The 27,631-nt window shown below is 35.2% G+C and overlaps 1 protein-coding gene across 2 annotated transcripts; it reads left to right on the forward strand.

Moving 5' to 3' along the window:
* Btf3l4 (basic transcription factor 3 like 4) lies at nt 1-27,452 on the forward strand. 2 transcript variants are annotated; one of them, XM_026381727.2, is made up of 6 exons: nt 1-101; nt 3,213-3,279; nt 7,234-7,347; nt 25,407-25,608; nt 26,521-26,580; nt 26,997-27,452. In XM_026381727.2, the coding sequence occupies exons 2-6, from the start codon at nt 3,226-3,228 to the stop codon at nt 27,041-27,043; spliced, it is 477 nt and encodes a 158-aa protein (XP_026237512.1). In that variant the 5' UTR covers nt 1-101; nt 3,213-3,225; the 3' UTR covers nt 27,044-27,452. The 2 variants fall into 2 exon arrangements, with proteins under 2 accessions (XP_026237512.1, XP_026237518.1); XM_026381733.2 differs by lacking the exon at nt 3,213-3,279.
* The last annotated feature ends 179 nt before the right edge of the window (nt 27,453-27,631 follow it).

Raw genomic sequence — 27,631 nt, forward strand, 5'->3', positions numbered from 1 at the left:
CGTGGGCCTCGCTCCCGCCGCCGCCGTCTTTCTCTGTCTCGGTTGAGGCAGCCATCTTGCTCTTGCCGCGTGCTGGTGTTGGAGGACCCTCCCTGCTTCAGGTGAGACCCCCGGCGGTCCCGCCACTCCACGGCCATAGGCCGCTGCGCACGGTCTCCCCCCGCCCTCTTCTTCCGACACCCTCCAACCGCTCGGGCTGCCACTTCCGCCGTGGCGCGGCGAGTGGGGGCGGAGGCGGCTGGCTTGGCCTGTCGGTTACCGGCGGCGCAGCTGGGGGTCGGCACCTGAGGGAAGGTCCCCAGCACCAACGCCCCCTGTGAGAGCGGAACGGTGCTTTTGCCGCCCAAATCCAGTCCCAGGAGGCGGGTGGACCCCCTCTCCTCTGTTCCATTACTCTTCGTTATTCACAACAACAATGTCATATGTTTTGAGCTTATACAGCTTATCTGTTGTCATCTCAGTTGATGCTTCCAGTCTACAGATAGGGAAACCGAGGTTAGCACCCCGCCCCCTGCCCGGGGAACCGGACCCTGTTGCAGGGCTCATCACCTTATAATGGCAGAATTTGTTTACAAGTCTGCCTCCCTTTTGGGACATTGCCTAGCCCATCCTTATAACCCCATCACTGCTTGATGATTGACCGGCAGGCACAGTGGTATACAGCTAGTGAATGGCGGTTTCAATTTCCCTTCCCAGGTTATTTCACTTATACCTTAGCTATCCCCTCGGGAATGGTAACAATAGTTACCAATTATTGAGTATATTTCTGTGAGCCATATCTTGTGCTTGATAATCTACCTTTAACCCTCAAAACAACCCTGTGAAGTATGTGTTATACCTTTCCTGATGCAGGAGGAACAAAAGTTCAAAAAAGTAAAATACTTTTTTGAAGCCTTAAGTATTAAGTAGAGTAGACCCAGTGTCTTTGATTCTACATCCTGTGCTTCTCTTAAAGAAATCTCATAATAAAAAGTTGAGACTAAAGGTTGAAATTATTTTTATCCCTGTGTAAACATGATGTATGTGAAAATGCCTACCACAATGCTTGGAACTTAGGTGTTAAGTATTGATTAACCTCATTTGTACTCTATCTTGAACTCCTAAGAAAAGTGCTAAAAGATCCTTGGATCTCCCAAGGAAGAACTCATTATCATGTGACCAAAGGAAGTTACTTCTCCCTTTGGTTGCAGAAAGGAACTGCTACCTCAAGGCCTTCTTTTTCTATTAAATTGGAAAACGCTGAACTGCTTATAATTTATGCCCCGCTGCTGTCCTCATATATGTAAGACAGGAATGACAGGTACGAATTAAGATGGATTAAAGAAAAGGGAATTAAATCAGATAATCTTTGAAGTCTACTCCAGATGCTGAGCTTGACATCTCTTCTCTCAGTCCAATCACCTTTCCCTCTTGAATTCCACACACCACAATTTGCTAATAAGACAAAAGACCATACTTGTTCCTTCACTTCTGCTTTGAGCTTCCAACTTCCCTATAATGCTTTTTCTCTGAGATACTCCTTGAGGATAAGATTTTGCAATTCTGTTATCCTAACCACCTGGAATGGCATCTGTTCTTTCATCTACACATTGATTTAAAGAGTTAATGTGGTTCTTTGTTTCAAACAAGTCAGGACTCTTTCTTATCTTCCCAACTCTATTTCTTCTCTTGAGGATTATTACTTAAAAATGAAGAAAAGTCCCAAAGGATTTATTCTGTGTTTGATTTTAATATTTTCACTTAGCCCCGTTTTTGCAAGAAATTCCTTAAGCTCTGTTAGTTCACTACACCTTCAAAGCCACATTACTTTGAGAAAAGTGAATATTGGTCCATTCCTGTGGAGATCTAAATATAAAGATTAGGATTTACTTCAGCAAATTTAAGTCTATGGCAGAGCTAAGATTGGCATATGCATAAGGTTGCTTGTTTTGGACTCTAAACACAGTTGTTCCTAGAAGAGTGTTTTTAGCTGCTTGATCATTGTGATACAATGCTGAACAAAGAAATAATAGATTCTAATTGTTATTTGGGAACTGGACTTTATTTAGCCTTAAAGCAGAGATGCAGGGAGGTTAGTGCCTAAATTCAGTGTCAGTACAGAGTAACTAGTAATTACATAATCTTTTCATCTCTTCATCTCAAAGGAAGAAAACAATATCTTTTATCTAAATGGCGAGATCATACTGGGTTTGGAGAATCTGCCCCAAAAGATTTAATAACAGCCTAGTTCTTTTTTCCCTTCCTCATATCTCAGTAATGATCTGTTGAGCTACAGAACACGTCAAACAAGACTTTTAAATTGGCTTTTATTTGTTTGTTGTGTGTTAAGATCCATCATAAACTTAAGAATGTTGTTTTCCTTAGTAGGAATATTATTGATGAAACTAGAATTCATGATTTTATAATGCTTTTAGAATCTTCAAAACAAAAATTGCTATAAAAAACTTTGAGTTGCCCTTCCCACCAATTTAATATTCATGTAACCTAGATGTTTTTGTTAAATTGTGTAGTGAAAAATTTTCTCCTATATGCAAGAATATTTTGACAAGTGTGGTATACTAACTACATCAGCACAAAGTATTAAATGAATTCTGGAGTGCTATAGAAGTACTAAATGTTGAAATCTGGTTTGTTTCCCATTATTAACACAACATCCGACCTTGAATAGAGGACATGACTACGTATTTTGACAGCTAGAACGGCCTATTGTTGAATTTCATCTTTGTCTAGCCTTCTCCCTACCCCTTTTGTCCTCTTTATGATTTAGGAAATACACATTTGATGTGGGAGAAAATTATTTACTTGAAGGTTTTGCTGATAACATTTGGTAACAGTTCTCCGCTCTAAAAATCTTTGGGAGGAAAAACTGGCTTGCCTACAGAGATTTTGTAATTGGCTAGATTTTACTGAATGCCAAAGAACTGAATCACTTTTTAAGGAGGAGTCTTCAAATAGGTGACTTTGAATCCCATTCTTTTTTTCTGTTTGTATATTTGGCTCCCTGTGGTATTATTTTAATTTTGATTTTTAGCAATACATGGTTTATGAAGCTAGAACAAGGTATTTATTATGAATATAGACAGTATTAATATGGTTGTGGTGTTAATGCATACTGCAAACTCAGTGAGCCAAAAGGTACTGTTTGTATAAACAGTTTTTTCTTTAATTTTCATAAAACAGTGTCTTTAACAAATCTATTTTTCCCCCCCTAGATTTACCAACAGCATGAATCAAGAAAAGTTAGCCAAACTTCAGGCTCAGGTCCGGATAGGGGGCAAGGTGAGTGTGGCATAAGAAAAACTGATAGGAGAATGTATGATTACTAGACAGTATTATGATTTTGGACTTGTGGTCATTGAAAACCTAAAATCTTTTCCATAATCAAGACCAAACCACATTCCAATTTGAGAATTATTTGTCTAGATCTAAAACAACTACCTAGAAGACTCTTCTCTGATGATACAATGATAGCCACCTTTGTTTGAAACCTAACTTTTAATAGCTGCTAGTTATGACATAAACAAGTTTCAACCTTATGACTTCCATTTTTTTCATCCGCAAAATAGAAATAATCCTAAAAGATGCTCCTAAAAATTAGAGAAATATTTATAAAACACCTTATATGGTATCTGTCACAGGGTAGATGCTTAGTAGATCATAGTTGTTATTATAATGTTCAGTTTATCTTCAGGGCATGCCAGGTATTAGCATTACATCTTGACTGAATGTACGCACTGGTACAGTTAGGTTTACAGGATATTTAACTACAAGTTGGGTGTGATGACACCTGTTTATAATCCCAGGTGCTGGGGATGCTGAGGCATGAGGATTACAAGTTTCAGGTCAGCCTGGGCAACCTAGACTTCATCTCAAAATTTTAAAAAAAATTTTTTTTAAAGGTCTGGGGATGTAGTTCAGTGGTTGAACACCAACAGGTTCAATCCCCAGTTCTGCAGGAGGAAAAAAAATTTAACTAGAAATTCTTGAATGGGTTATACATTTTGTTTATTGCTAGGTTTTCCTCCTAGATTCCTGCCTGTTTTTGTATGTTGGTGAATATGAACATGAGCTTTCTTTTTTTCATATACTTTAAAACCTAAAGAAGTACTTAAATCTTTGATTTCCCCTCAACTGTGGCCCTGGGCCCCAGGAGAATAGTTTACCTTTGTCTATCCAATACAGTGTTTGCAAAAGGGAAAAGGAGAAAGGAGTAGGTAGGGTACTGTGTCAGTCCTCACTGTGTCATTTACTTTAACAACAATTTCAGCTCTGGTGACAGTCAGGAAAGAGGAAGAAAAGACTTGACTAGTACCTTCTCATTTCATAATGCTATAGTTATATGGTTCTGGAGTCATATTAATACACTCATGTAACCACAGTAGTCACACTGTAACATCAAATGTGATATAATATGCCAGTGCAAAAAATTGGAGATATTCCATAGAATATATCTGGAAAGACATGATGCCAGACATCATCATCATATAGTTTAAACCATTTGTTGGTACCATCATTCATTGTTCTATTGTTTATTGAGCATTTGCCATACGCCAGGCACATGATAGATAAATAAAATCTCCTATTCAACATATCTCAGATTGGAAGAGAGTCATGCTCAGAATTACAATGAAGAATAGAAAGTGTTAAAATGAATAACAAGGTGCTCTTCCTTAGGGGAGGCAAGCTGGGATTCAAAGGATAATAAACAGCTGGGTGTGGTGGCCCACACATGGATTCCCAGCTAGTAAGAGTCCAAGGCAGGATCACAAGTTTGACGCCAGCCTCGGTGACACAGTGAGATGCTGTCTCAATATAAAAATAAAAAGTGTTAAAGGTTTAGCTCAGTTGTAAAACTCTTGCCTAGCAGGTGGGAAACCCTGGGTTTGATCTGCAGTACCAAAAATCAAATAATAATAAAATACAGGATAAATAAGAATTTATTGTCAGACTGACCAGGTTCATGGGAGAACAGATAAAAAAGGATTATTATTTCCACACGTGCAAAGGCACATAGAGTGCTTAGATAACATAGTGCTTAAAGGAATTACTTGCTTTGAATTCATACAGCTAGTGTAGAGTACATGATGGATAGAAAATGGTAGGAAACAAAATGACCTGATAGTTTGGGGTTCCAATGTAGTTTTATATGCCTTACTAAGAAGGTTGGAATTTTATCCTGTAGGAAGTAGGCAACTATTGAAGGATTTCAGAAAGGAAATGACAGCCATTTCAGAAAGGTAGCTGGGCAGTGTGGAAAAGGGAATGAAATAGTTTAGCATAGAGAATAATCAAGAGGTTATTGCTGAACTATATGGGTCATAGGTTTAGGGGTTGGAATTGACATGATTTAATGATTGATGGGATATGGGAGATAAAGGTCAGAAAGAAGAGTGGGATGATACCTAGACTTCTGGTTTTAGAAATTGGATATATGGAAATACCAGCAGCTATAAAACTTAGGAAGTAAAGGAAGAATAGACAGGTGGATTGATGAGCCTTTTGACATTGCATTTGATGTTCCTGAGGATCATTTGAATTGAGGTATACAGCAAACAACTGAACTATCTCTGAGTCAGGAAACCTTCACAAATAAGTAACCTATGAGCCAGGCACAATGGCATATGCCTGTAATCTCAGCTGCTCAGAAGGCTGAAGAAGAGGGATTGCAAGTTGCAGGCTACACTTGGTAACTTCACAAGGTCCTGTCTTAATTTAAAAAATAAAAGGACTGAGATTTAGTTCAGTGGTAAAGCACCCCTGGGTTCAATACAATACCCCCCCCCCCAAAAAAAAGACCATTGTAATAGTGATACTTCAATACTGGATTTTGTCACAATCTGCTGCCAAATGTCCCTTCTCTCACTGGAGTTTCTGAGACTGAAGGTTCTCCCTCCTCTCTGTAAAGCTGATTCCCTGAGGACTACAGAAGGAGCTATCCCTACTCCTACTTTCAGAAAGACTTAACTATCTAAACTTAGGCTGATTTTGTTTCTGCTTTGCTTTAGTTTATTTTTTTTAATTGGCCCATTTTTATAATAGCTTTTCAGTAGAAAAGTGTATTTTGAGTTTCAAAGTATCTGTATTGATTGATTGAACTTTTCTGTATTGAAAATGAACTTTTTGTATCTCAGTTAAAAGTATGATTTTCAACCTATTTGCTCAGGCCAAAATCCTAAGCATCATCCTAGACTACTCTTTTTTTCATATCCATCATCTAATCCATCAAAAGTCATGTCATCTCTTCTGACAATCTGATACTCATCATCTCCACTCCCACAAATGTCATCTCTCACCAGGACTGCTACTGGAGCCTCCTGACTGGTCTCCTTAAAGACCATTTTCCAAATAGCGACCTTAGTCCTAAGTGAACAAATCACATCAAGTCCAGCCACCTCCATGGTTAAAACTGTTCAGTGACTTCCTATTACAATTAGAATAAATCCAGTTCCTGCCCATGAAATTCTAGGCTATGTAGTCTGGCCCTTGCTTATCTTTTCTGATATCATTTTTCTTCTCTTTTCCATGTGCTCTAGGCTAGCCCTTTTGTCTAAAAAAGACAATTCAGCCTTTCTTCATTCTGCTTGGATCACTCTTCCCTAGTTGTGGGTCTCAATTCATATGTCACCTTTTCATAGGGGCCTGATAAGGTCGTGCTCTGCTCCCAGTCACTCTTAATTACTATGTTTTTGTTTTGTGATTTTATAAGAGTCCTTATCATGTTTGAAATAGTTTTTTTTTTATGTATTTACTGACTTTTCCTTTTATTGTAATGTAAAAACTTTAGGTAAAATCTTCATCTTTTTCATTCCTGGATTTTCAGATTCTCTAATACTCAAATCATAGGCATTTAATTCTTAATATGCCTTAATTCTCAAGATTTCAGACCTCTTTAGACTTTTATTAGTAGGAGCTGGTAAGGACTGTAAGAAAGCATTCTTTATAATATTTGAAAGTTGTTGTAAAGTATATTAAGTTGTCTTGAAGTTATGAATTATATCTTATTAGCAAACAGTATTTTTAAAAGTGTTGAAAGAACAATTAGATACTGGATAAGAATAAGAACAGCTAGAACTGACCTTTAAAAAATCTGGGTTAGATTGACAATCACTACTCTGAGGAGTCTTATTGGTCATTACTATTTAGTAAGTTTTAGTTAGATTGTTGTAGTAGATAGGAAGATGTGATTGCAGTTGCCAGCTGCTGAGCATGCTAACACCTCTGATTATTTTTCAGGGCACAGCTCGCAGAAAGAAGAAGGTGGTACATAGAACAGCTACAGCTGATGACAAAAAGCTTCAGAGTTCTCTAAAAAAACTGGCTGTCAATAATATAGCTGGTATTGAAGAGGTATGATCACTTTAAAACTATTAAATAATGTAGGCAAACAGCACATGTGCAAATAATTGTCTAGACTTTTCAAATTTAAAACATTAGCTTAGAAGAATCTAATATTGTTACACAGATATCTTTAAAGGAATGTAACTGTTAAATTTGCTTTTTGAATAAAATCACATGATTTTAGTAAAGATATTTTAGTAAGCAAGATTTTTATTATGCTTTTCAGACTAAAGATGTTTATGGTAAAATTATGGGAATGCTCTTGAATTTTAATGTAGAATATGATTTTTTCCTAATAATATGGAAATAAATAAACCCTAAGATTTCCTCAAATAGCGTAGACTGTTTTACCCCAAGACCACCTTTTTACTCTACAAATTCTTTTTTTTTTTTAATTATATATAGATTTTTAGTTGTTGGTGGACCTTTATTTTATTCACTTATTTATATGTGGTGCTGAGAATTGAACTCATGCTAAGTAAGCACTCTACCGCTGAGCCGCAACCCCAGCCCTCTACAAATACTTTTAATTACATTAGCCAAGAGCCTGAAGCAATAACTTTACATAGGTTGAATTTCTTATTAGGACTCTTAAAAAAATTATTGTTAATTTTTAAAAAAATATTTATTTTTTAGGTGTAAATGGACACAACACAATGCCTTTATTTTTTATGTGGTGCTGAGGATTGAACCCAGATCTTGCCCGCACTAGGCAAGCGCTCTACTGCTAAGCCACAATCCCAACCCTAATATTGTTAATTTTTTAAATCAGTTTATTTTATATGTGTGTTTTGGTATTAGAAATTGAATCTAGAGTGCTTTACTAATGAGCCAGCCCTTTTAGTCTTTTCTTTTTATTCTAATTTGTTATATATGACAACAGAATGCATTTCAATTCATAGTACACAAATAGAGCACAATTTTTCATGTCTCTGATTGTACACAAAGTAGAGTCACACTATTCGTGTCTTCATACATGTACTTGTGGTAATGATGTTCATCTCATTTCACCATTTTTCCTATGCCCTTACCCCTCCCTTCGCATCCCTCCCTTTTGCCCTATTTAAAGTTTCTCCATTCCTCAATGTGCTCCTCCCACATTCTCATTATGGATCAGCATGGGAGAGCGAGAGAGAATTTTTTTTTTTTTTAAGATATTCTTAAGTTTTAGGTGGACACTCTATCTTAAATTTATGTGGTGCTGAGGATTGAACCCAGTGCCCCACGCATGCCAGGCGAGCATACATGCTAGGTGAGCACTCTACCACTGAGCCACAGCCCCAGCCCAAGAGAGAATTTTTTAATATTTATTTTTTTTTAGTTTTCGGTGGACACAACATCTTTTTTTTTTATTTTTTTATTTTTATGTGATGCTGAGGATTGAACCCAGTGCCCCACGCATGCCAGGCGAGCATACTATTGCTTGAGCCACATCCCCAGCCCGGATCAGCATCTTTATATCAGAGAAAACATTTGGCATTTGGTTCTCTGGCATTACTTCACTTAGCATAATATTCTCCAACTCCATCCATTTACCTGCAAATGCCATGATTTTATTGTCTTTTAATGCTGAGTAATATTCCATTGTGTATATATACCACAGTTTATCCATTTATCTACCGAAGGGCATCTAGATTTGTTCCACAATTTACCCATTGTGAATTGTGCTGCTCTAAACATTGATGTGGCTGTGTCCCTGTAGTATGCTGTTTTTTTAAGTCTTGTGTATAGACCAAGGAGTGGGATAGCTGGGTCAAATGGTGGTTCCATTCTCAGTTTTCCAAGGAATCTCCAAACTGCTTTCCATATTCACTGCACCAATTTGCAGTCCTACCAGCAATGTATGAATGCCTTTCTCCCCACATCCTTGCCAACACTTATTGTTGTTTGTATTCGTAATAACTGCCATTTTAACTGGAGTGAGATGAAATCTTTTGATTTGCATTTCTCTAATTGCTAGAGGTGTTGAACTTTTTTTTATGTATTTGTTGCTTGATTGTATATCATCTTCTGAGAAGTGTCTGTTCAGTTCCTTAGCCCGTTTATTGATTGAGTTATTTATTTTGTGGTGGTAAGATTTTTGAGTTCTTTATATATCCTCGAGATTAGTGCTCTATTTGATGTGCCTGTGGTAAAAATTTGCTCCCAAGATGTGGGTTCTCTATTCACTTCACAGATTGTTTCTTTTACTGAGAAGAAACTTTTGTTTGAGTCCATCCCATTTATTGATTGTTTTATTATATATATATATTTTTTCAGTTGTTGATGGACCTTTATGTATTTACATGTGGTGCTGAGAATCGAACCCAGTGCCTCACGCATGCTAGGCAAGCACTCTACCACTAAGCCACAGCCCAGCCCCCATTTATTGATTCTTTATTTTATTTCTTGCCCTATAAGAGTCTTATTAAAGAAGTCAGGGTCTAATCCGATATGGTGAAGATTTGGGCCTGCTTTTTCTTCTATTAGGTGCAGGGTCTCTGGTTTAATTCCTAGGTCCTTGATCCACTTTGGGTTGAGTTTTGTTCATGGTGAGATAGGGGCTTAATTTCATTTTGTTGCACGTGGATTTCCAGTTTTCCCAGCACCATTTGTTGAAGAGGCTATCCTTTCTCCAATATATGTTTTTGGTGCCTTTGTCTAATATAAATAACTGTACTTATGTGGGTTTGTCTCTGTGTTCTCTATTCTATACCAATGGTCTACTTGTTTATTTTGGTGCCAGTACCATGCTGTTTTTGTTACTATAGCTTTGTAGTATAGTTTGAGGTCTGGTATAGTGATGCCACTTGCTTTACTTTTCTTGCTAAGGATTGCCTTAGCTATTCTGGGTCTGTTATTTTTCCAGATGAATTTCATGACTGCCTTTTCTATTTCTATGAGGAATGTCATTGGGATTTTGATTAGAATTGCATTAAATCTGTATAGTGCTTTTGGTAGTATGATCATTTGAACAATATTCTGCCTATCCAAGAACAGGGAGATCTTTCCATCTTCTAAGGTCTTCTTTAATTTCTTTCTTTAGCGTTCTGTAATTTTCATCGTAGAGGTCTTTCACTTCTTTTGTTGATTCCCAGGTATTTTATTTTGTTTTTTGAGGCTATTGTAAATGGGGTGGTTTTCCTAGTTTCTCTTTGAGAGGATTTGTCACTGATGTACAGAAATGCCTTTGATTTATGGGTGTTGATCCTGCTACTTTGCCAAATTCATTTATTAGTTCTAGAAGTTTTCTGGTAGAATTTTTTGGATCTTCTAGGTATAGAATCATATCTTAGGCAAACAGTGATAATTTGAGTTCTTCTTTTCCTATTCGTATCCCTTTAATTTCTTTCGCCTGTTTAACTGCTCTGGCTAGAGTTTCAAGAACTATATTAAATAATAGTAGTGAAAGAGGGCATCCCTATGTTGTTCCAGTTTTTAGAGGGAATGCTTTCAATTTTTCTCCATTTAGAATGATGTTGGCCTAGGGCTTAGCATAGATAGCTTTTACAATGTTGAGATATGTTCCTGTTATCCCTAGTTTGCCTTGAGCTACCCCTTTTTAAAATTATATATATTTTCTTAAATATTTTTTTAGGTGTAGATGGACACAACACAATGCCTTTATTTTTTGTGGTACTTAGGATCGAACCTGGGTCCCGCCTCTGCTAGGTGAGCACTCTATCGCTGAGCCACAATCCCAGACCTAAAATTATACAGTGTCTCGCTAAATTGGTGAGGCTGGTCTGGAACTTATGATCCCCCTAGGTCAACCTCCCAGATAGCTGGGGTTATAGGCATATGTGACCATGCCTGGCCAATTATTTTATATTTTGATGAGACTACTTTTCTCAAATATGAGACCAAAGATTATCTTATTCCAAAAGATACTAAAGAAAAACTTTAATAATATCAACTACTTGTGATCTATTATCATCTACCTCTGCCTCATGATTCCATTTCTAATATTAACATTATTTACATTTATTATTGCATAAGTTAGATTTAATCATATCATTACTATGTACGGTACTACCTCACAGTTTTCATTTTGTTTTGTGGGGATGGAATCCAGGGCCTTGCACATTCTAGGCAAACGCTCTACCACTGAGCTGTACCCTTAGCCCCTACCTCACAGTTTTTAATAGATTATTAATTCACATGTGATGTAAGACATGAATCAGAAATAATGTAGGGGTATGGATCACTGGTAAAGAAATATCAGAGTATCAAAGAAAAAGCAGTGGAATGGCAGTATTCAACTCTGCATATATGAATGCATAAAATAAGTATTTAAATTTGCTGTGTATTTTAAAGATCATACTGATAAAATAGTAAAAAATATAAGCCGGAGCTGGGGCTCAGTGGTAGAGCACTTGCCTAGCATGTGTGAGGTGCTGAGTTTGATCCTCAGCACCACATAAAAATAAATAAATATATTGTGTCCAACTACAACTAAAAAAAATATTTTAAAAAATTTATAAGCCATTTTCATCCTTTTTTCTTTCAGTTTGTTGTAACTATATTCTTACTTGGATAAAGATTGAGGGCTAGTGCTATGGCTCAGTTGTAGAGCACTTGCCTTGCATGTGTGAGGCACTGGATTCAATTCTTAGCACCACATATAAGTAAAAGAATAAAATAAAAGTTCATCAACAACTAAAACAATTTTAAGAAATTGATTTGAAAGTCTTGAACTTAAGCACTTTCTATACTTTATTTTTTCCTGAGCTATTGAAAGTTTTTGTGTATTTTCATTGACTTTAAATTTCAGAGATTGTTCTCAATCTGGGGTGTATTTTTTTGGAGGAGGGACAGATCTAGATTCCTTCAAACTTCTTTAAAAATCCAAAACTTGGGAGGCTGGGGTGTATAATCTAATGGTAGAGTGCTTGACAGCATGCAAAAAACCCTGAACTGGATTCCCAGTAAAAGATCCAAAACTTAGACTGGGAGTGTATAGCCCAGTGGTAGAGTGCTTGCTTGCCTGTCATGCATGAGGACCTAGTTTTTTTTTTTTCTTTTTTAAATTTTTATTGGTTGTTCACAACATTACAAAGCTCTTGACATATCATATTTCATACATTAGATTGAAGTGGGTTATGAACTCCCAGTTTGACCCCAAAGGGACCTAGGTTTTATCTCCCTGCACTGTCAAAATTAGTCAATAAAAATCCAAAACTTTGGTAAAAAGGAACAATAAAATTTTTTGCAACAATAAACCTGACTCTGATAATATTAAGCCTAACCTAATTTTAAGTGTTTATGCAGTTTTGTATCTTTGCCTGCCTTTCTACTAACTCCTCAGCCCCATTGACATCTTGAAGCACATAATTTTTTGTTGTGGCAGCTTTCCTCTGCCTTGTAAGTGTTTAGCAGCATCCCTGGTCTCCATCCACTAGATGCCAGGGGTGCTTCATCCCCCTAGCTGTGACAATCAGAAATGTTTCTAGATATTGTCAGGTGGTCCTTTAGAGACAAAAATCACCCTTGATTAAAAACACTGCTTTAGAGAGAGGAAAAATATGCTTACCTTTATTGTAGCTTTTCTCTGTTGTTGTTCAGATTTGGAAGACTTTATGGGGCTTATTTCAGCAGAGGAAGGGCATTAATTTTAAATGTTTTACAATGAAATCAGGAACAAGTTAGTATTTTTTTTTTCTTCTTTTCTTTTTTTGGTGTTAGAGCTGGGGATTGAACCTAGGGCTTCCCACATGCTAGGCAAGTGATCTACCACTGAACTACATCCCCAACCCTAGTTAGTAATCTTTGAACTCTTCAGAATACTGCCAAATTTGAAATGCTGCACTGAGGTTATGGTATTGTTGTAATTAAAACTGTTATATTAAAATACTTAATGATAGTCAAGACTTTTTGAATGTCTACTGTGTGCCAAGCATTTTGCCCTATACTTACTAAATAGTGTTACATAAAATATTAGCATAGTCTTTGTCCTTTGTTGCTTATAATCTATTGGGGAAACTGATTAGATAGTTAGACATATTTCATATTCATTAATTTATCCTGTTTTAGTCTGTCCAGTTATGCTTTCCTAAACTTACTCCTGGCCTTTTCTTGTCCTCTTGTCTCCCTAACCTCCCCACCCCAAACCAGGACAGTAAGAGGTATCCTGCCTTATACCCTGTATTACTGAGCACCTGCCATGCAGAATTTATTATTTAGGCCATTATAGATTTTTTTTTAAATCCCCATCAATGTTTCCAAGAGCATTGTCATTTCTCTCTCTCGCTCGCTCTTTTTTTTTTCCCCTAGATTGTAATTTAGGTGTTATTTCCTCCCAGAAGCCTTTCTGGTAGCACCTGTACAATAATTGTGCAAAGAAGAGTTAGGTACTTTTTGCTTTTTTTTTTTTTGGCAGTGCTAGCAATCAAACCCTGGACCTTGTGCCTTCTAGGCAAGCACTCTACCATTGAACCACATCCTCAGACCTATATTTAATAAGTATGCACTTAATTAGACTGTATTGATAAATTCTTTTTTACTGATATTACCACTGAAATTCAAAGTTTGAGTAGTTGCTGGCCCCAAAACATTACACAGAGAATTAATGATACATAATAAGCATGTGTACATTCTTGCTACTTCCCAGACTCTACCCCACCCTTTGTATGTTGTTTTCAACCAACAAGAAAAAAATATATATTAAGTAATTAACAATACAAGATTGTAAAGATTTTGGATATTTGAACCTAAGATGGAGAAGGTTTTGTTGTTCTTCTTTCTCTCCCTCTAAAATTGATATTTTTGAGAACCCAAGATATTTGTTCCTTAAATAGCCCTTTGCAGATCTAAACTATTTTTGTTTAGGAACATCTAGTATACTAAATATAACCTGGCTTGCTCATACGTCTTTGGGTTAAAAATGTCTTCTTGTGAAGGGAAAAAGAAGCTCTTGGATTATAGTGTACATGAAAATATGTATATGGTTTTCAGAAATAATAAGGTTTAAAAAAACATATATATATATATTAGAAGAAAACCATTTATTATAAACTTGTTATATTTGGAATATTTTAACCTGTTACAAAGTTCTGAACTCAAGAAGATGCTATTTTTTTGGTTTCAGTAGTTTAAGAAAAGCAGATTAAAAACTTTGAAAAGAAGACACTGTGGCCACTGTTGGGAAAAAAAAATAGTTCAGTGTTTTCTGTGCTTAGACTTTCAAAGAATTAAACAAGTAGAAGGTGCATAGTTGGTGTGGGGAACAGGGAATCTGGTGAATTTCAAAAAACCCATTGAATGCACCTTCAGTGGTTTTTTGTTTTGTTTTGTTTTGTTTTTGATACCAGGGATTGAATCCAGGGGTGCTAAAACACTGAGCCACATCACTAGTCCAGGTTCTTGCTAAGTTGCTGAGGCTAGGTTTGAACTTTGAAACCTCCTGCATCGGCCTCCTGAACCACTAGGATTGCAGGCATGCATCACCACGCCCAGCATTTCAAGGGTTTTTTTAAATGGTTTTTAATTGTACTTTATAGGCTGTCAGTATTAGTGATACATATTTTTTCCCTTTTCAAAGCTTAATTTTTGTTCTCTTCAGAAACTTTAAAAACTGAAGGATTATTTGGATTAAGACAAGCAGTTCTAGTCTTTCATGTATTAATAAGTTAATCAATTTGTTATAATACATTGTAATCATATGTAGATTTCTTTTGTATATTACCAAAGATAAAGAAATCCAAAGCTGTGAAGACGTAGGAATGGGGGAGTGCCAAAGGTTGTTCAAAAGCCAACTAGATGATGACCATGTTTTAAACAGGGATTCTTAGGCAAGCTTGCAATATAATCCAAAACCAAATTTCTGAAAAGATTTTATGTTCTATGATATTCAAAGATTTTTAAAAGTACCACTAAAATGTACTCTCTGGTTTACATGTCCTAAATTGTTCAATTTGCTTCATAGAGTTTTAATATTATATTCAGAGGAAGCTCCCATCTTATTAGGATGTATTTCTGCCTCCTTGAAGCCTTCCTTAATCTTTCCACACATAGCTATCAACCTTCCATCTGTCCTTCTGCTATCTTTAGCTTAGATTGCTCTGTTTGTAATTACTGTTTTTGCCATCTCATATTGTGGTGTATGGTAATGGTTCCTTATTAACCAAATAGTCTATTTTTAGACCAAATTTACTTACTGTCTCACTCATTGCTTATCATCTATAACAGGAGACTCCCATGATGAGTTTGTTTGGGACCTATTAAATTTAAAAGACACTGATTATTCTAGATGAAATTGTTCTCCAGGAAGTTAAATATAGGAGCTGAGGCTCAGGAGAAAGCTTAGGGCTTTTAGAGGATATAAATTTCATAATTGTACACATAAGGTTTTATTTTTATTTTTTATTTTTGTAGTTGTAGATGGATAGCATGCCTTTATTTTATTTTTAATGTGGTGCTAAGGATTGAACCCATTTCCTCATTTGTGTTATGCAAGCGCTTTGACTTTGAGCCACAGCACTAGCCCCTACACAAAAGTTTTAATATTGTTCTTTTTCTCTTCCTGGTTCTTATTTTTCCTGAACCATTTGTGCAGAGGAAGACCAAAGTTATTAGCTGACTCTTCCCACACTTCCTTTTTCCTCTAGCTAGAGCCTCCATTGCTCATAATTGGCCAGCCCTATAGATAGGAGTAGAAGGGATATCCCTTCCATTCACCTTATGCTATAACAGCAGTCTTAGTTCCTCACTTGAGGTCCCATTCTTTGTTTTTATTATTTTTTAAAATTATGATAAAATATATATAACACAAGATTTTCCATTTTAACCATATTTAACTTAAAATTCTGTGAATTAATTACATTCACAATCACCATTGCCACCATCTCCCAAACTTTTTCAGCTTCTCCAATTGAAACTCAGTACCAGTTAAACATTAGCTCCTCATTTCACTTTAACCCAACCCCTTGGTAACCTTTAATCTATTTTCTACTTCATTTATTCACCTATTTTTTAGATATTTCATGTAAATAGAGTTATACAGTGTCCTTTTAAGCCTAGCTTACTTTACTTAGCATGTTTTCAAGGTTCATCCATGTTGTAGGATGTGTCAGAAGTTTACTCTCTATTTTTTAATTTTTTTATACTTTTTTTTAAGTTGTTGATAGGCCTTTATTTCATTTATTATTTATATGGGGTGCTGAGACTCGAACCCAGTGCCTCACATATGCCAGACAAGTGCGCTACCACTGAGCCACAGCCCCAGTCCCCAGAATTTTAGTCTTTGTAGCTGAATAATATTCTGTTGTATGGATATACCACATTTTATCCATTTGTCTATTGGTTGACATCTTTTATTTTTTAAAATAACTTTCTTATCAATGTAAAAATATATTTAAAATTTTTTAGTTGTAGATGGACACAATATCTTTATATTATTTATTTATGTTTATGTGGTGCTGAGGATCGAACCCAGGGCCTCACATATACAAGGCGAGCGCTCTACCACTGAGCCATAACCCTGGCCCCCAAATATATTCATTATTGTAGAAAATTAGGATTACATAAAAAAATAATAATATTCAACCATAATTCTACCACCTGAGAAAACTACCATTAGGCTTATTTTTTTTTCTTCCTTTTTTTTGTAGTACTGGAGATTGAATCCAAGGACACACTCTACCACTAAACTACATCTCCATATTTTCATTTTTTATTTTGCACAGACTCTCACTAAGTTGCTGAGACTGTCCCCAAACTTGAGATCCTCCTGTCTCCACCTCCTGAGTAGCTGGAATTACCATATATTTTTAACATATCTAATATTACAGCTAGATGTACAATTTAAAAATCCTTTTTTTCAAATAGCTTTATGTTATAAAAATTGTTTTATATCATTAAAAACATTAAGCACCACTCTAATAATATATGTCTACATATATTTTATTATATGGCTATGCATTAATTTAACATTTTTGTTATGTAGAATAAGTTTTGATAATAAAAGAATTATGTTGAACTTTTCTATAAATATTATTTATCTTCATCTCTGATTTCTTTCAAATAGATTCTTGGAAGTGTGGTTAAACTCTTCATCCATTATTTCCAAATTGCCTTTCACAGAGAAAATCCCTGTCTCATCAAACTCTTGCTACCAGAAACTAAGATAAAGTGCTCCCAGCATATAATAATCTAATGACAGCAATAATCTTTAGTACAAACCCACATTAATGGGTTATGTTTCATACTAGCCTTTAGAAATAAGCAGGTACTGAGCTAGAAGAATTGAATATGAAGGACACTGACTTAAAAGTATGTACAAAGCTCATAGTCCTCAAAATCTGTTATCCATCAACCTCATAAAACCCCACACATAATGTGTCTTATTCTTTTAACCAGTTAAGATATAGGAAGAAGTCAATAAAAGATGAATTTCTTTATAAGTGTATAGGTGCCATTACACACAAAAAGGAATGGCAGTAAAACTCTATGTTTGAGAAATCTGTTAATTATAAAAACTATACCTAGCCTTGGATAAGGACTTGGATACCAAAAAAATAATTCAGATCTTTTCTCTGAACTGAGAGGGCAATAACTAGCAAAAACTATAGAATCAAATATAACTTTGTAAACCTCCTCTAGCCATAAGAAATAGAGGTCATTGATGTACAGGATAAAGAGACCATCCAATGCACCAAATACTTTCACTGCATAATCATCGGATTTTATGCCAAATATTTTTAGCAAAAAAAGTGGGGTGCAACCATTATGTAACAATTTATTTTTAAATGTACCAGTATTACTTATAATTATTGAGGCTGAGGTTGTGGCTCAGTGGTAGAGCACTTGCCTAGCATGTGAGAGGCACTGGGTTCAATTCTCAACACCACATATACATAAATAAAAATAAAGTTCTATCAATAACTAAAAAAAAAAAATAAAGGTAGTAAACCTTTAAAAAAATCAATTATTACTAAACTAACTCTCGTGCAAGTTTAGGATGCATGGGATACTCAATAATATACATTATTAATGCAGTTATTATGATAGTGGGGTGAAATATGGTAGAAAATAGATGACTGCTGTAATGAATTTATATGCTATACTTAGAAGCCAATGAAGGCAAGTCTAAGTTATTTGGTAGCAGCATGATGGGGCCTCCCAGAATGACTTAAAATGACTTGAGTTCTATAAGAGAGTTGAACTGATTCTGAAAAAAAGTTGGGCCAAAGATACAGCCCTGGAGGTGCTGGGCATCTTTACTGGAGGTATTAGTGGTGCTGTTTCTAACCTGGGCTGGTTCACCCTTCCGTAGGCAATGTGGTGGCCCAGGCACCCCATTGGCATAGCACAGTATAGCCCAGAACTCCTGGGCTCAAGCAGTCCTCCTGCCTCAGTCTCCAAAGTAGCTGGGACTACAGGTGTACGCCATTTCACTGAGTGAGTGGTGCTATTTCTTTTATATATATATAGGTTTTTAGTTGTCCATGGACCTTTATTTTTATTTATTTGTATGTGATGATGAGAATCAAACCCAGTGCCTCACACATGCTAGGCAAGCACAGTACCACTGAGCCACAACGCCAGCCCAAGTGTTGCTTTTTCTAAACCTTGATATGAACCTGTGCTAACATTGGACAGTTGAAACCTGACAGTATCCATGATGTTAGAATAAATTATATAGGAGAAGGCTGAGATTGTGGCCTAGTCGTAGAACACTTGCCTAGCATGCATAAGGCAATGGGTTTGATTCTTAGCACCACATATGAATAAATAAATAAAATAAAGGTCCATCAACAATTTAAAAAAAAATTAAAATTATATAGGAGATATTCATGCATTCAGTAGATCTGAGTGTATTATGTGGTAGACACTTGAGAGAGCACTATGTCTATGGTCTCTGTTCCCACAGAGTTTACCTTCCAGTAGGGTCAAAGATTTACAAACACAATTATACTACAAGACAATTCTATATAATAGCAGTATCTATGAAGTGCAATAGGTGCATAAACTACTTTAATTTTTCATAAAGAAAGAAGCATCTAGGGCTGGGGATGTGGCTCAAGCAGTAGCGCGCTCGCCTAGCGTGCGTGAGGCCCGGGTTCGATCCTCAGCACCACATACAAACAAAGATGTTGTGTCTGCCGAAAACTAAAAAATAAATATTAAAAAAAAATTCTCTCTCTCTCTCTCTCTCTCTCTCTCTCTCTCTCTCTTAACCTGAATCTTGGATAGATGGGAATTTGCAAGGTGAAGAAGCGGGTTTTTATAAATAATGACAGCAACACTTGAAAATGCTCTAGATTTAGGAGGACAAAATGTTTTCCTTTATAAGACATGACTATAGTGTTAGAGCAGAAAATAAGAGCAAGGGTATCTTCTTCTTAACTGGAATCTCAAAATGTCTCCTTACCCATAGCCCAAATGCCATCCTTTACCTTTGGCTATCTTTAAGTGGGGGAAGCGCACACGTGTTTTGACATTTGTTGAAAACTGACCTGAGTATTGGTATAATGGCTAGTTCATGAAGTCTCTATATGCAATGTATACAATTTGCTTTGTGAATTTAACAAGTTCCTTGTCTCTTATTTTACCTAAAAGATCAGGGGAAATATCTAACTGATCCTGCTCAGTAAACAATTATCATTTGATAGTTTCTCGTAACTTGTGGCCAGAAACCTTATATAACTATATCATTTGCTCAGCAGGAAGAAAAGAAGGAATGTTAGAAATAAAACATTCTGTCTTTTTTAACTTCTGGTATTGCATTCTCTGTATTCTAAAATTAATTCTCCACCCCTTTCTGGATCTTTCTGTTCATCTTTTATACCACCCCATTGGAAAAAAACCATGAATAAATGTATTTCTATTTAACAGTATGAAACGGAATTCATCTTAGTTTTTCACACTAAGACAACATTTCAAACTACAAAGACAAGAATGTACAATCTCTGGGGTAGATTTCAGCCTTTGGAAGAGAAGCTTGAACTGAAGGAAAATTCATGAATACATTGGTTTTTTTGTTTGTTTGTTTTTGTATTTTATTAGAGACAAGGTCTCACTGAGTTGCTTAGTGCCTTGCTAAGTTGCTGAGGCTGGTTTTAAACTTGTGATTCTCCTGCCTCAGCCTCTTGAGCCGTTGGGATTACAGGCGTGCAACACTGCACTCAGCAAATGTATTGTTTTTGACCTTATATTGTCATCTTATTTTGTAGCGGGAGAGATATTATCCATTTATCTGTGCTGTTTTTCTTTTATCTCCATTTGGCCTATATTCTGAGATAAATAATTCTCTGTTAGACTTACATGGAGCCATGGAGTTGACTTTTTATGAGCAAATAAATGTTTTAAGCATGAGGTAACATAGTAGGAAGGAAACTAAACAAGCAGAGAAGCCTAAGTTCCATTCAAGTACTCAGTTTGCACTTAAACAGCTATTTATTCTTAGATATGTTGCTTACTCAATAGGTGTTATTTCAATATTTATTTCTTTAATAGAAAGGATTTGAATGGGAAGATTTCAAAGTTCAAAAAATACATATAATGTGAATTTAAAAAAATTTTTTTAGTTGAAGATGGACACAATATTTTTATTTATTTATCTTTATATGGTGCTGAAGATTGAACCCAGTGCCTCACACTTGCAAGGCAAGCGCTCTATCACTGAGCTACAACCCAGCCCTAGCATGAATTTTTTGAACAACAATTTCAAATGTCCTGTGACTTTATATCTGTAAGTAAAAAAAAAAAAAAAAAAAAAAAAAGTCTGAACTCCCAGTTTTTGAGACTCTTCACACCTGGAAGTATTGTAGAAACTCTTTATTAAACCATGTAATTGGTGTAGAATTTGGAAAATATAGTCCTACTGTATTAAAAGTATGTGATTCTAAGATAGATCTAAATTAACATCATATTTCACATCTACTATGTCACTTCTTTCTAAAGCTTCTTGACCACTTGAACATTTATTTGCTTTTTCTACCAATACTAAAGTATCTTCAAAATTATGTAATTATTTTTTTTCTAAAGTTCATATAAATTATGTCGCGATGTCATTTGTTTAGAACAGCAGGATTGAATGCTTGCTGTGTATTGTACCCATGATAGAACTTTAAATACAGTACTAAGATGGAAGGGTACAAAAATGAAATAGTGGGGGGGGGAATTTTTGTTAGAAAAAAAATGGAAAATTATTTGTGAGATTTAGTTATAATTTTCCAGAGATTTGCCTTTATTTTCTCTGTGTTCCAGGTCTTGCCTGAAATATAGAAGTCCCTTTCTTCCCCTTCTTTTCTGATGCTATCAGTGGTGTTGATCACCTCTGAGGAAGAAAAGCCCCTTCCCACTGATTATGGAGAACATTCAGCATCTCTTCTTGATTGTGAAAAGGGCAGTTTTTGGATGGATCATGAAATGCTTCTAAAGTAGACAAGAGTTAACTCTCTTAAATTTTTTATAAAATAAGCATGTTACTACCAAGGTAGCTTATCCAGTGGAATCAACTATGTGATGGAATCACATTATTTACACATTAAACTTTGTATAGAGATTCACTGTACAAAAAAAAAAAAATCTAGAAAGTACTAGTAAGATAGAAAAATGTTAATTTAAGTAGCACATGTTCAACCTTCTTTTTCAGCTAAGTCCCAGAGCAAGTAAAATTTGAAATTATCAGTTCAAACTGGTAAAAGCTACATAAATAATGTCAGAATGATTTTAAAGATTTCCTAGTCATTGATAAAGGATGTTCAGGTAGGCAGGTGGGTGGGAAATTTGATGTTTACAGAGGTTGTCAAAAGTTGTTGAGAAGCTACATTTAAGAATTAGAGGTGGTCTGGGGTTTTAGCTCAGCAGTAGTGCACTCACCTCACATGTGCGAGACCCTGGGTTTGATCCTCAGCACCACATAAAAATAAATAAATAAAATAAAAGTATTGTGTTCAACTACAACTAAAAAAAATATTAAAAAAAAAAGAAAAAAGAATTAGCGGAACTAGAGCTGGGGATGTAGCTCAGTGGTAGAGTGCTTGCCTAGCACTGGGTTCAGTCCCCAATAGCACAAAGAAAAAAGGAACAACAAGAACAACACTGACAAAAAAAGAATTAGAGGAACTAGCTGGGTATGGTTGCACATACCTGTAATCCTGGCTCCTTGGGAGGCTGAAGCAAGAGAATCACAAGATTAAGACCAGCTTCAGTAACTAAGTAGGAGCCTGTTTTTTTGTTTTTTAAGAAAAATAAATTTTTAATAAAATAAATAAAGCTTGGGATGTAGCTCAGTGATACAGTACTTGCCTAGAATGTGCAAAGTCCTAGGTTCAGTCTCTAGTACTGCAAGAAAAAAAAAAAATTGGAACTAGTCAGATATAGAAGCATGTACCTATAGTCCCAGCTGTTTGGGATGCTGAGGTAGAAGGATCACCTGAGTCCAAATTAGTCCCCTTTCTAATTTTAAAAAAGAACTAGAGGAACTGACAAAATCCCTTATAAAGAATGATATGATAGGGTCTGGGGTTGTGACTCAGTGGTAGAGTGCTTGCCTAGCACATGCAAGATGCTAGGTTCAATCCTCAGCACCATGTAAAAATAAATAAAGGTATTAAAAAATGATAAAAACAGGTCAAATTTTTTTCTATATTTTTTATTGGTGCATAGTAATTACACATAATAGTGGAATATTTGTACATGCACATGGATATAACAATATAATTTCATCAGTATCATTCCCCAGTTTTTCCCCTTTCTTTACCTTCTTTTCTACCCCTGGTCTCTTCTGGTTTTCCTTCTGTTTTAATGAGACTCCTCCCCCTTTTTTGCCCTTTTTCCTCTAAAGCTTCCACATACAAAAAAAATGCACAACCCTTGACTTTTGGAGTTTTGCTTATTTCTCTTAATGTTCTCAACTTCTATTCATTTTCCTTCAGATAACATAGTTTCATTCATTATGACTGAATATGTCATATATGTGTGTATGTATGTTTGTATATCACGTTTTTTAATCCATTCTCTACGGATGGGAACCTAGGCTGGTTCTATAGTTTTTTTTTTTGTTGTTGTTGTTTTTGCTGTTGTGAATTGAGCTGCTGTAAACATGGGTATGCATGTATCACTATAGTATGCTGACTTCAGTTCTTTAGGATAAATACTGAGGGGTGGTGTAGCTGGGTCATATGGTGGTTACCTTTCTAGTCTTTTGAGGAACCTCCATACTAATTTCCATAGTGGTTATATAATTTACAGTCCCAACAACAGTGTAAAAGTGTTCCTTTTCCCCTACAACTTGTCTAGCATTTATTATTATTTGTGTTCTTGATGACTGACATTCTAACTGGAGTGAGATGAACTCTCAGTATAGTTTTGATTTGCATTTCCATAATTGCAGAAGATATTGAAGATTTTTTTCATGTATTTATTGGCCATTTGTATTTCTTCTTTTGAGTTGTTTCTGTTTGGTTTATTTACCCATTTATTGATTGAGTTATTTGGGTTTTGGTGTTAAGTTTTTTGAGTTCTTTATATATACTAGGTATTAATCCTCTATCAGAAGAATTTCTTCTTTCCTTTGCTGTGCTGAAGTTTTTTAATTTGATACTATCACATTTATTAATTCTCAGTATTATTTTCTGAGCTTTACGAGTCCTATTGAGAAAGACATTGACTATGCCTATATGTTGAGTATTGATCCTACATTTTTTTTCTAGCAGTTGCAAAGTCTTTGCTAAGTTGCTAAGGTTTTGTTGTTGTTGTTGTTGTTGTTGTTGTTTTGTTTTGTTTTAGTTGTTGATATTCATTCATTCATTCATTTATATGCGGTACTGAGAATCAAACCTAGTGCCTCACTCGTGCCAGGCAAGTGCGCTACCAATGAGCCACAGCTACAGCCCTAAGTTGCTAATAAGCTTTTGATCCATTTTGATTTGACCTTTGTTCAGAGTGAGAGAGGGTAATCTAGTCTCATTCTTCTACGTATGGATAACTAGTTTTCTCAGCATCATTTATTTAAAAGACTATCTTTTATCCAGTGTATACTTTTGGCACCTTTGTCAAAAATTCAGTGACTGTTTCTCTGTAGGTTTTTCCCTGTGTCTTCTATTCTGTTTCATTAGTCTGTGTGTCTTGTTTTATGCCAGTACCATACTATTATCTGTAGTATAATTTGAGGTTGAGTATTATGATGCCTCCAGCCTTGCTTTTCTTTTCCCTTAGAATTGCTTTGGCTATTTTGAATCTTATTATTCTTCCAAATGAATTTTTCTAGTTCTGTAAAGAATATGATTGGTATTTTGATGGGTATTGCATTGCATTGAATCTATCACTTTTGATAACATGGCCATTTTAACATTGTTAGTTCTCCTTGTCTGTGAACATGGGAAGTCTTTCCGTCTCCTAGTGTTGTCTTTAACTTCTTTCTTCAGTGTTCTATAATTTTTTTATTGTAGAGGTCTTTTCCTTGGTTAGATTTATTCCAAGACTTTCATTTCTCCCATCCCCACTTTTCTTTTTTCTTTTTAGCTATTGTGAATGAGATTTTCTTATAATAATAATGAATCTGTTATTATTATATAGGAAAGCTATTGATTTTGTGTCCTGACAAGTGGAAATTTTTGTAAATTTACTAAGCATTCGAAAGAGTGAAATATCTAGTTGATTAAATTTTAGAGTGCTTTTTTTTTTTGTGTGTGTGAGTTTTCAGTAGTTATTTACCATATGCTGTCTCCCCTTTACAGTCTGTCTCCAAAGTAAGATACTGTCTCACCAAGTGGTAATTGCACATAATGTGTTTGATAATGTAAATTGAGTAAGGTAAAGGGTTTCATTAACAAGCCAGTTTTTGGTTGATAATTTTTTTTTAATGGTAGTATGAACTTTTCTTCTCATAGAAGTCTGAATTGGAAATCTAGATGCTATAATAAAATGACTATTTCTTGACCATACTAGCAACTTGTATTATCCACATCATTGTACTTTATTGCTAGGGTCTTTCTTCATTCGTGTTCACTATAGCTAATCACTACCTTGAGATTGCATACCTGCTAAGTAAAAAAAATCAGAACTGGATAAAATGCTTTTTTAAAAGATATTGTTTTAGTTGTACCTAGCATGTGAAATACATTTTTCCTGTGGTCATGCAGGTGAACATGATTAAAGATGATGGGACAGTTATTCATTTCAACAATCCCAAAGTCCAAGCTTCCCTGTCTGCCAATACCTTCGCAATTACTGGTCATGCAGAAGCCAAACCAATCACAGAAATGCTTCCTGGAATATTAAGTCAGCTTGGTGCTGACAGCTTAACGAGCCTTAGAAAGTTAGCTGAACAGTTCCCACGGCAAGGTAGGTATTTCAGTTTACTTCTTTCACTCTCTACCTTAATTAAGGAACCTAATAATATAAATGGTGTCCCATCTTCAACTGAGAGGATTTGCCTCAGTATGTAATTATTTTACCTTTTATAACATCATTTGTATGCTTCATAAAAGTTTGATTTTGTTTCTTTAATAATCAATGTAATATGGTATATAGAATATTCAGACAGTGTTGTTGATTGCACTATGGTAACCATAAATTCTGTATTTCTAAGGTAATCTAGAGTTCAAATGTGTCTTGTTGCCCCCAAAAATCAAAGGGCTCTGTAATTTGTATACATACTATGTAGATAGAAACTTACTTTCTAGTAAGTTTTTGGAAGAAATCTTGACTATTAATTTTTATTTTGAGAATATGGCCACTGTGACTGACTGTAATTTATGTTTATTCATATCTGAATTATTCCATTTGAATATAAATTTTATCTTTGCTGCATATAAATGTTGCCAACTGTATTGAGAGAATATCTAATTGTTAAAGTTTTATTGATTTTAATGTTACTTAAGCAAAAAAAATCCCTCCAGTACTGGGGATTGAACCCCTGTGTACCCCCCAGCCCCTGCCCTAGCCCTCTAGCACTGAGCTTCATCACTAGCCCTTTTTATTTTTTTATTTTTAGACAGGATCTCACTAAGTTGCTGAGAATACCCTCAAAGTTGCAGTCTTTCTATGTTAGCTTTCTGAGTTGCTTGAATTATGGGCATGCACCACCATACCTAGCATGAATGGATTTTAATCCATTAATGGATTAAGATATATATAAAATATTTTTCTGAGCAACTATGTGAAATTTAGACTTGAAAAAAAAGGATAAATATTACAAGTGTTTTATAAAGGTCTTTGTTCTTAATAACTAATATTAAAATAAACTTTTTATAGTGTTGGACAGTAAAGCACCAAAACCGGAAGACATTGATGAAGAGGATGATGATGTTCCAGGTAAGTGAAATTTTCAAGATGACTTTCAAAATTTTATTTATTGTGATCTCTGAATTTAAATTGGTCAGAATGATGTGAATAGATTAGTGAAAAAGAATAAAAGCACTCTCTTGTAGAACTTAGAAATTGTCACACAAAGCTCTGCTAACTGAATTTATTAAATTGAAATCACTGATTATAAATCTGCATAGTTAATGTGGTAATTATAATTGACATGTGAAAACACTACTCACCTTAGTAGTTTGCTAAGACATATATATATATCCTTAAGATTACTGTTTTAAGCAGATAAACGAATCATTATTAGTGAAATGTTCATTTCTGCCTGTTCTATGTTTTCAAACTAATTATAGTTGCAGCAATTTTATTTAGCTTAGAATTCCCCCGCCTTAACTCATTTTTGTTGTTTTTTCCAGATCTCGTAGAAAATTTTGATGAAGCATCAAAGAATGAAGCTAACTAAAATTTTTTTTGGCATTTTGAAGCTGGCATGGACTAGATTTAACAAATCAGCTATGTGGTTCCAAAGTTTTACAGACACAGAGAACATCACGTGTTACTAGTTCAGTAATATAAATATTTTGTATATTAATAATGCTGTTTCTTCAGCATTTTTCAGTCATTTGATTTTGCATTTTGCACTTCTTCCCAGGATCTATTCTTTTGGTCAAATATGAAGTATTGGTGCAGTTTGAGGGTGTTTTGGTTTTTACTTCTTGGTTTTTTGTTTTGTTTTGGGGGGGGTATTTTTGGTGTATGTATGTATTATGTATGCGTGTGGGTATGTGTGTATACAGTGGAGAAGAAATTGGAAAACAGTTCTATTTATCCTCTTCCTTCCCCCAGTAGAAATAAAACAAATCTTTACATTCGTTACCTTTTTTTTTTTTTTTCTAATTATGCACAGAATTAATGTAAAGTGAATTCTTTGATTTCAGATCTGAAGAGAGTTTTTTACCATTGGAGATTTGGTTTTAACTTGCTTGGTAAACGATCATATTTTTCATATATTTCTCTGGGTTTAAAATGTTTTTGAGATTTTTTTTTTTTT

Source organism: Urocitellus parryii, chromosome 11, assembly GCF_045843805.1.
Source record: "Urocitellus parryii isolate mUroPar1 chromosome 11, mUroPar1.hap1, whole genome shotgun sequence".
Lineage (NCBI taxonomy): Eukaryota > Metazoa > Chordata > Mammalia > Rodentia > Sciuridae > Urocitellus > Urocitellus parryii.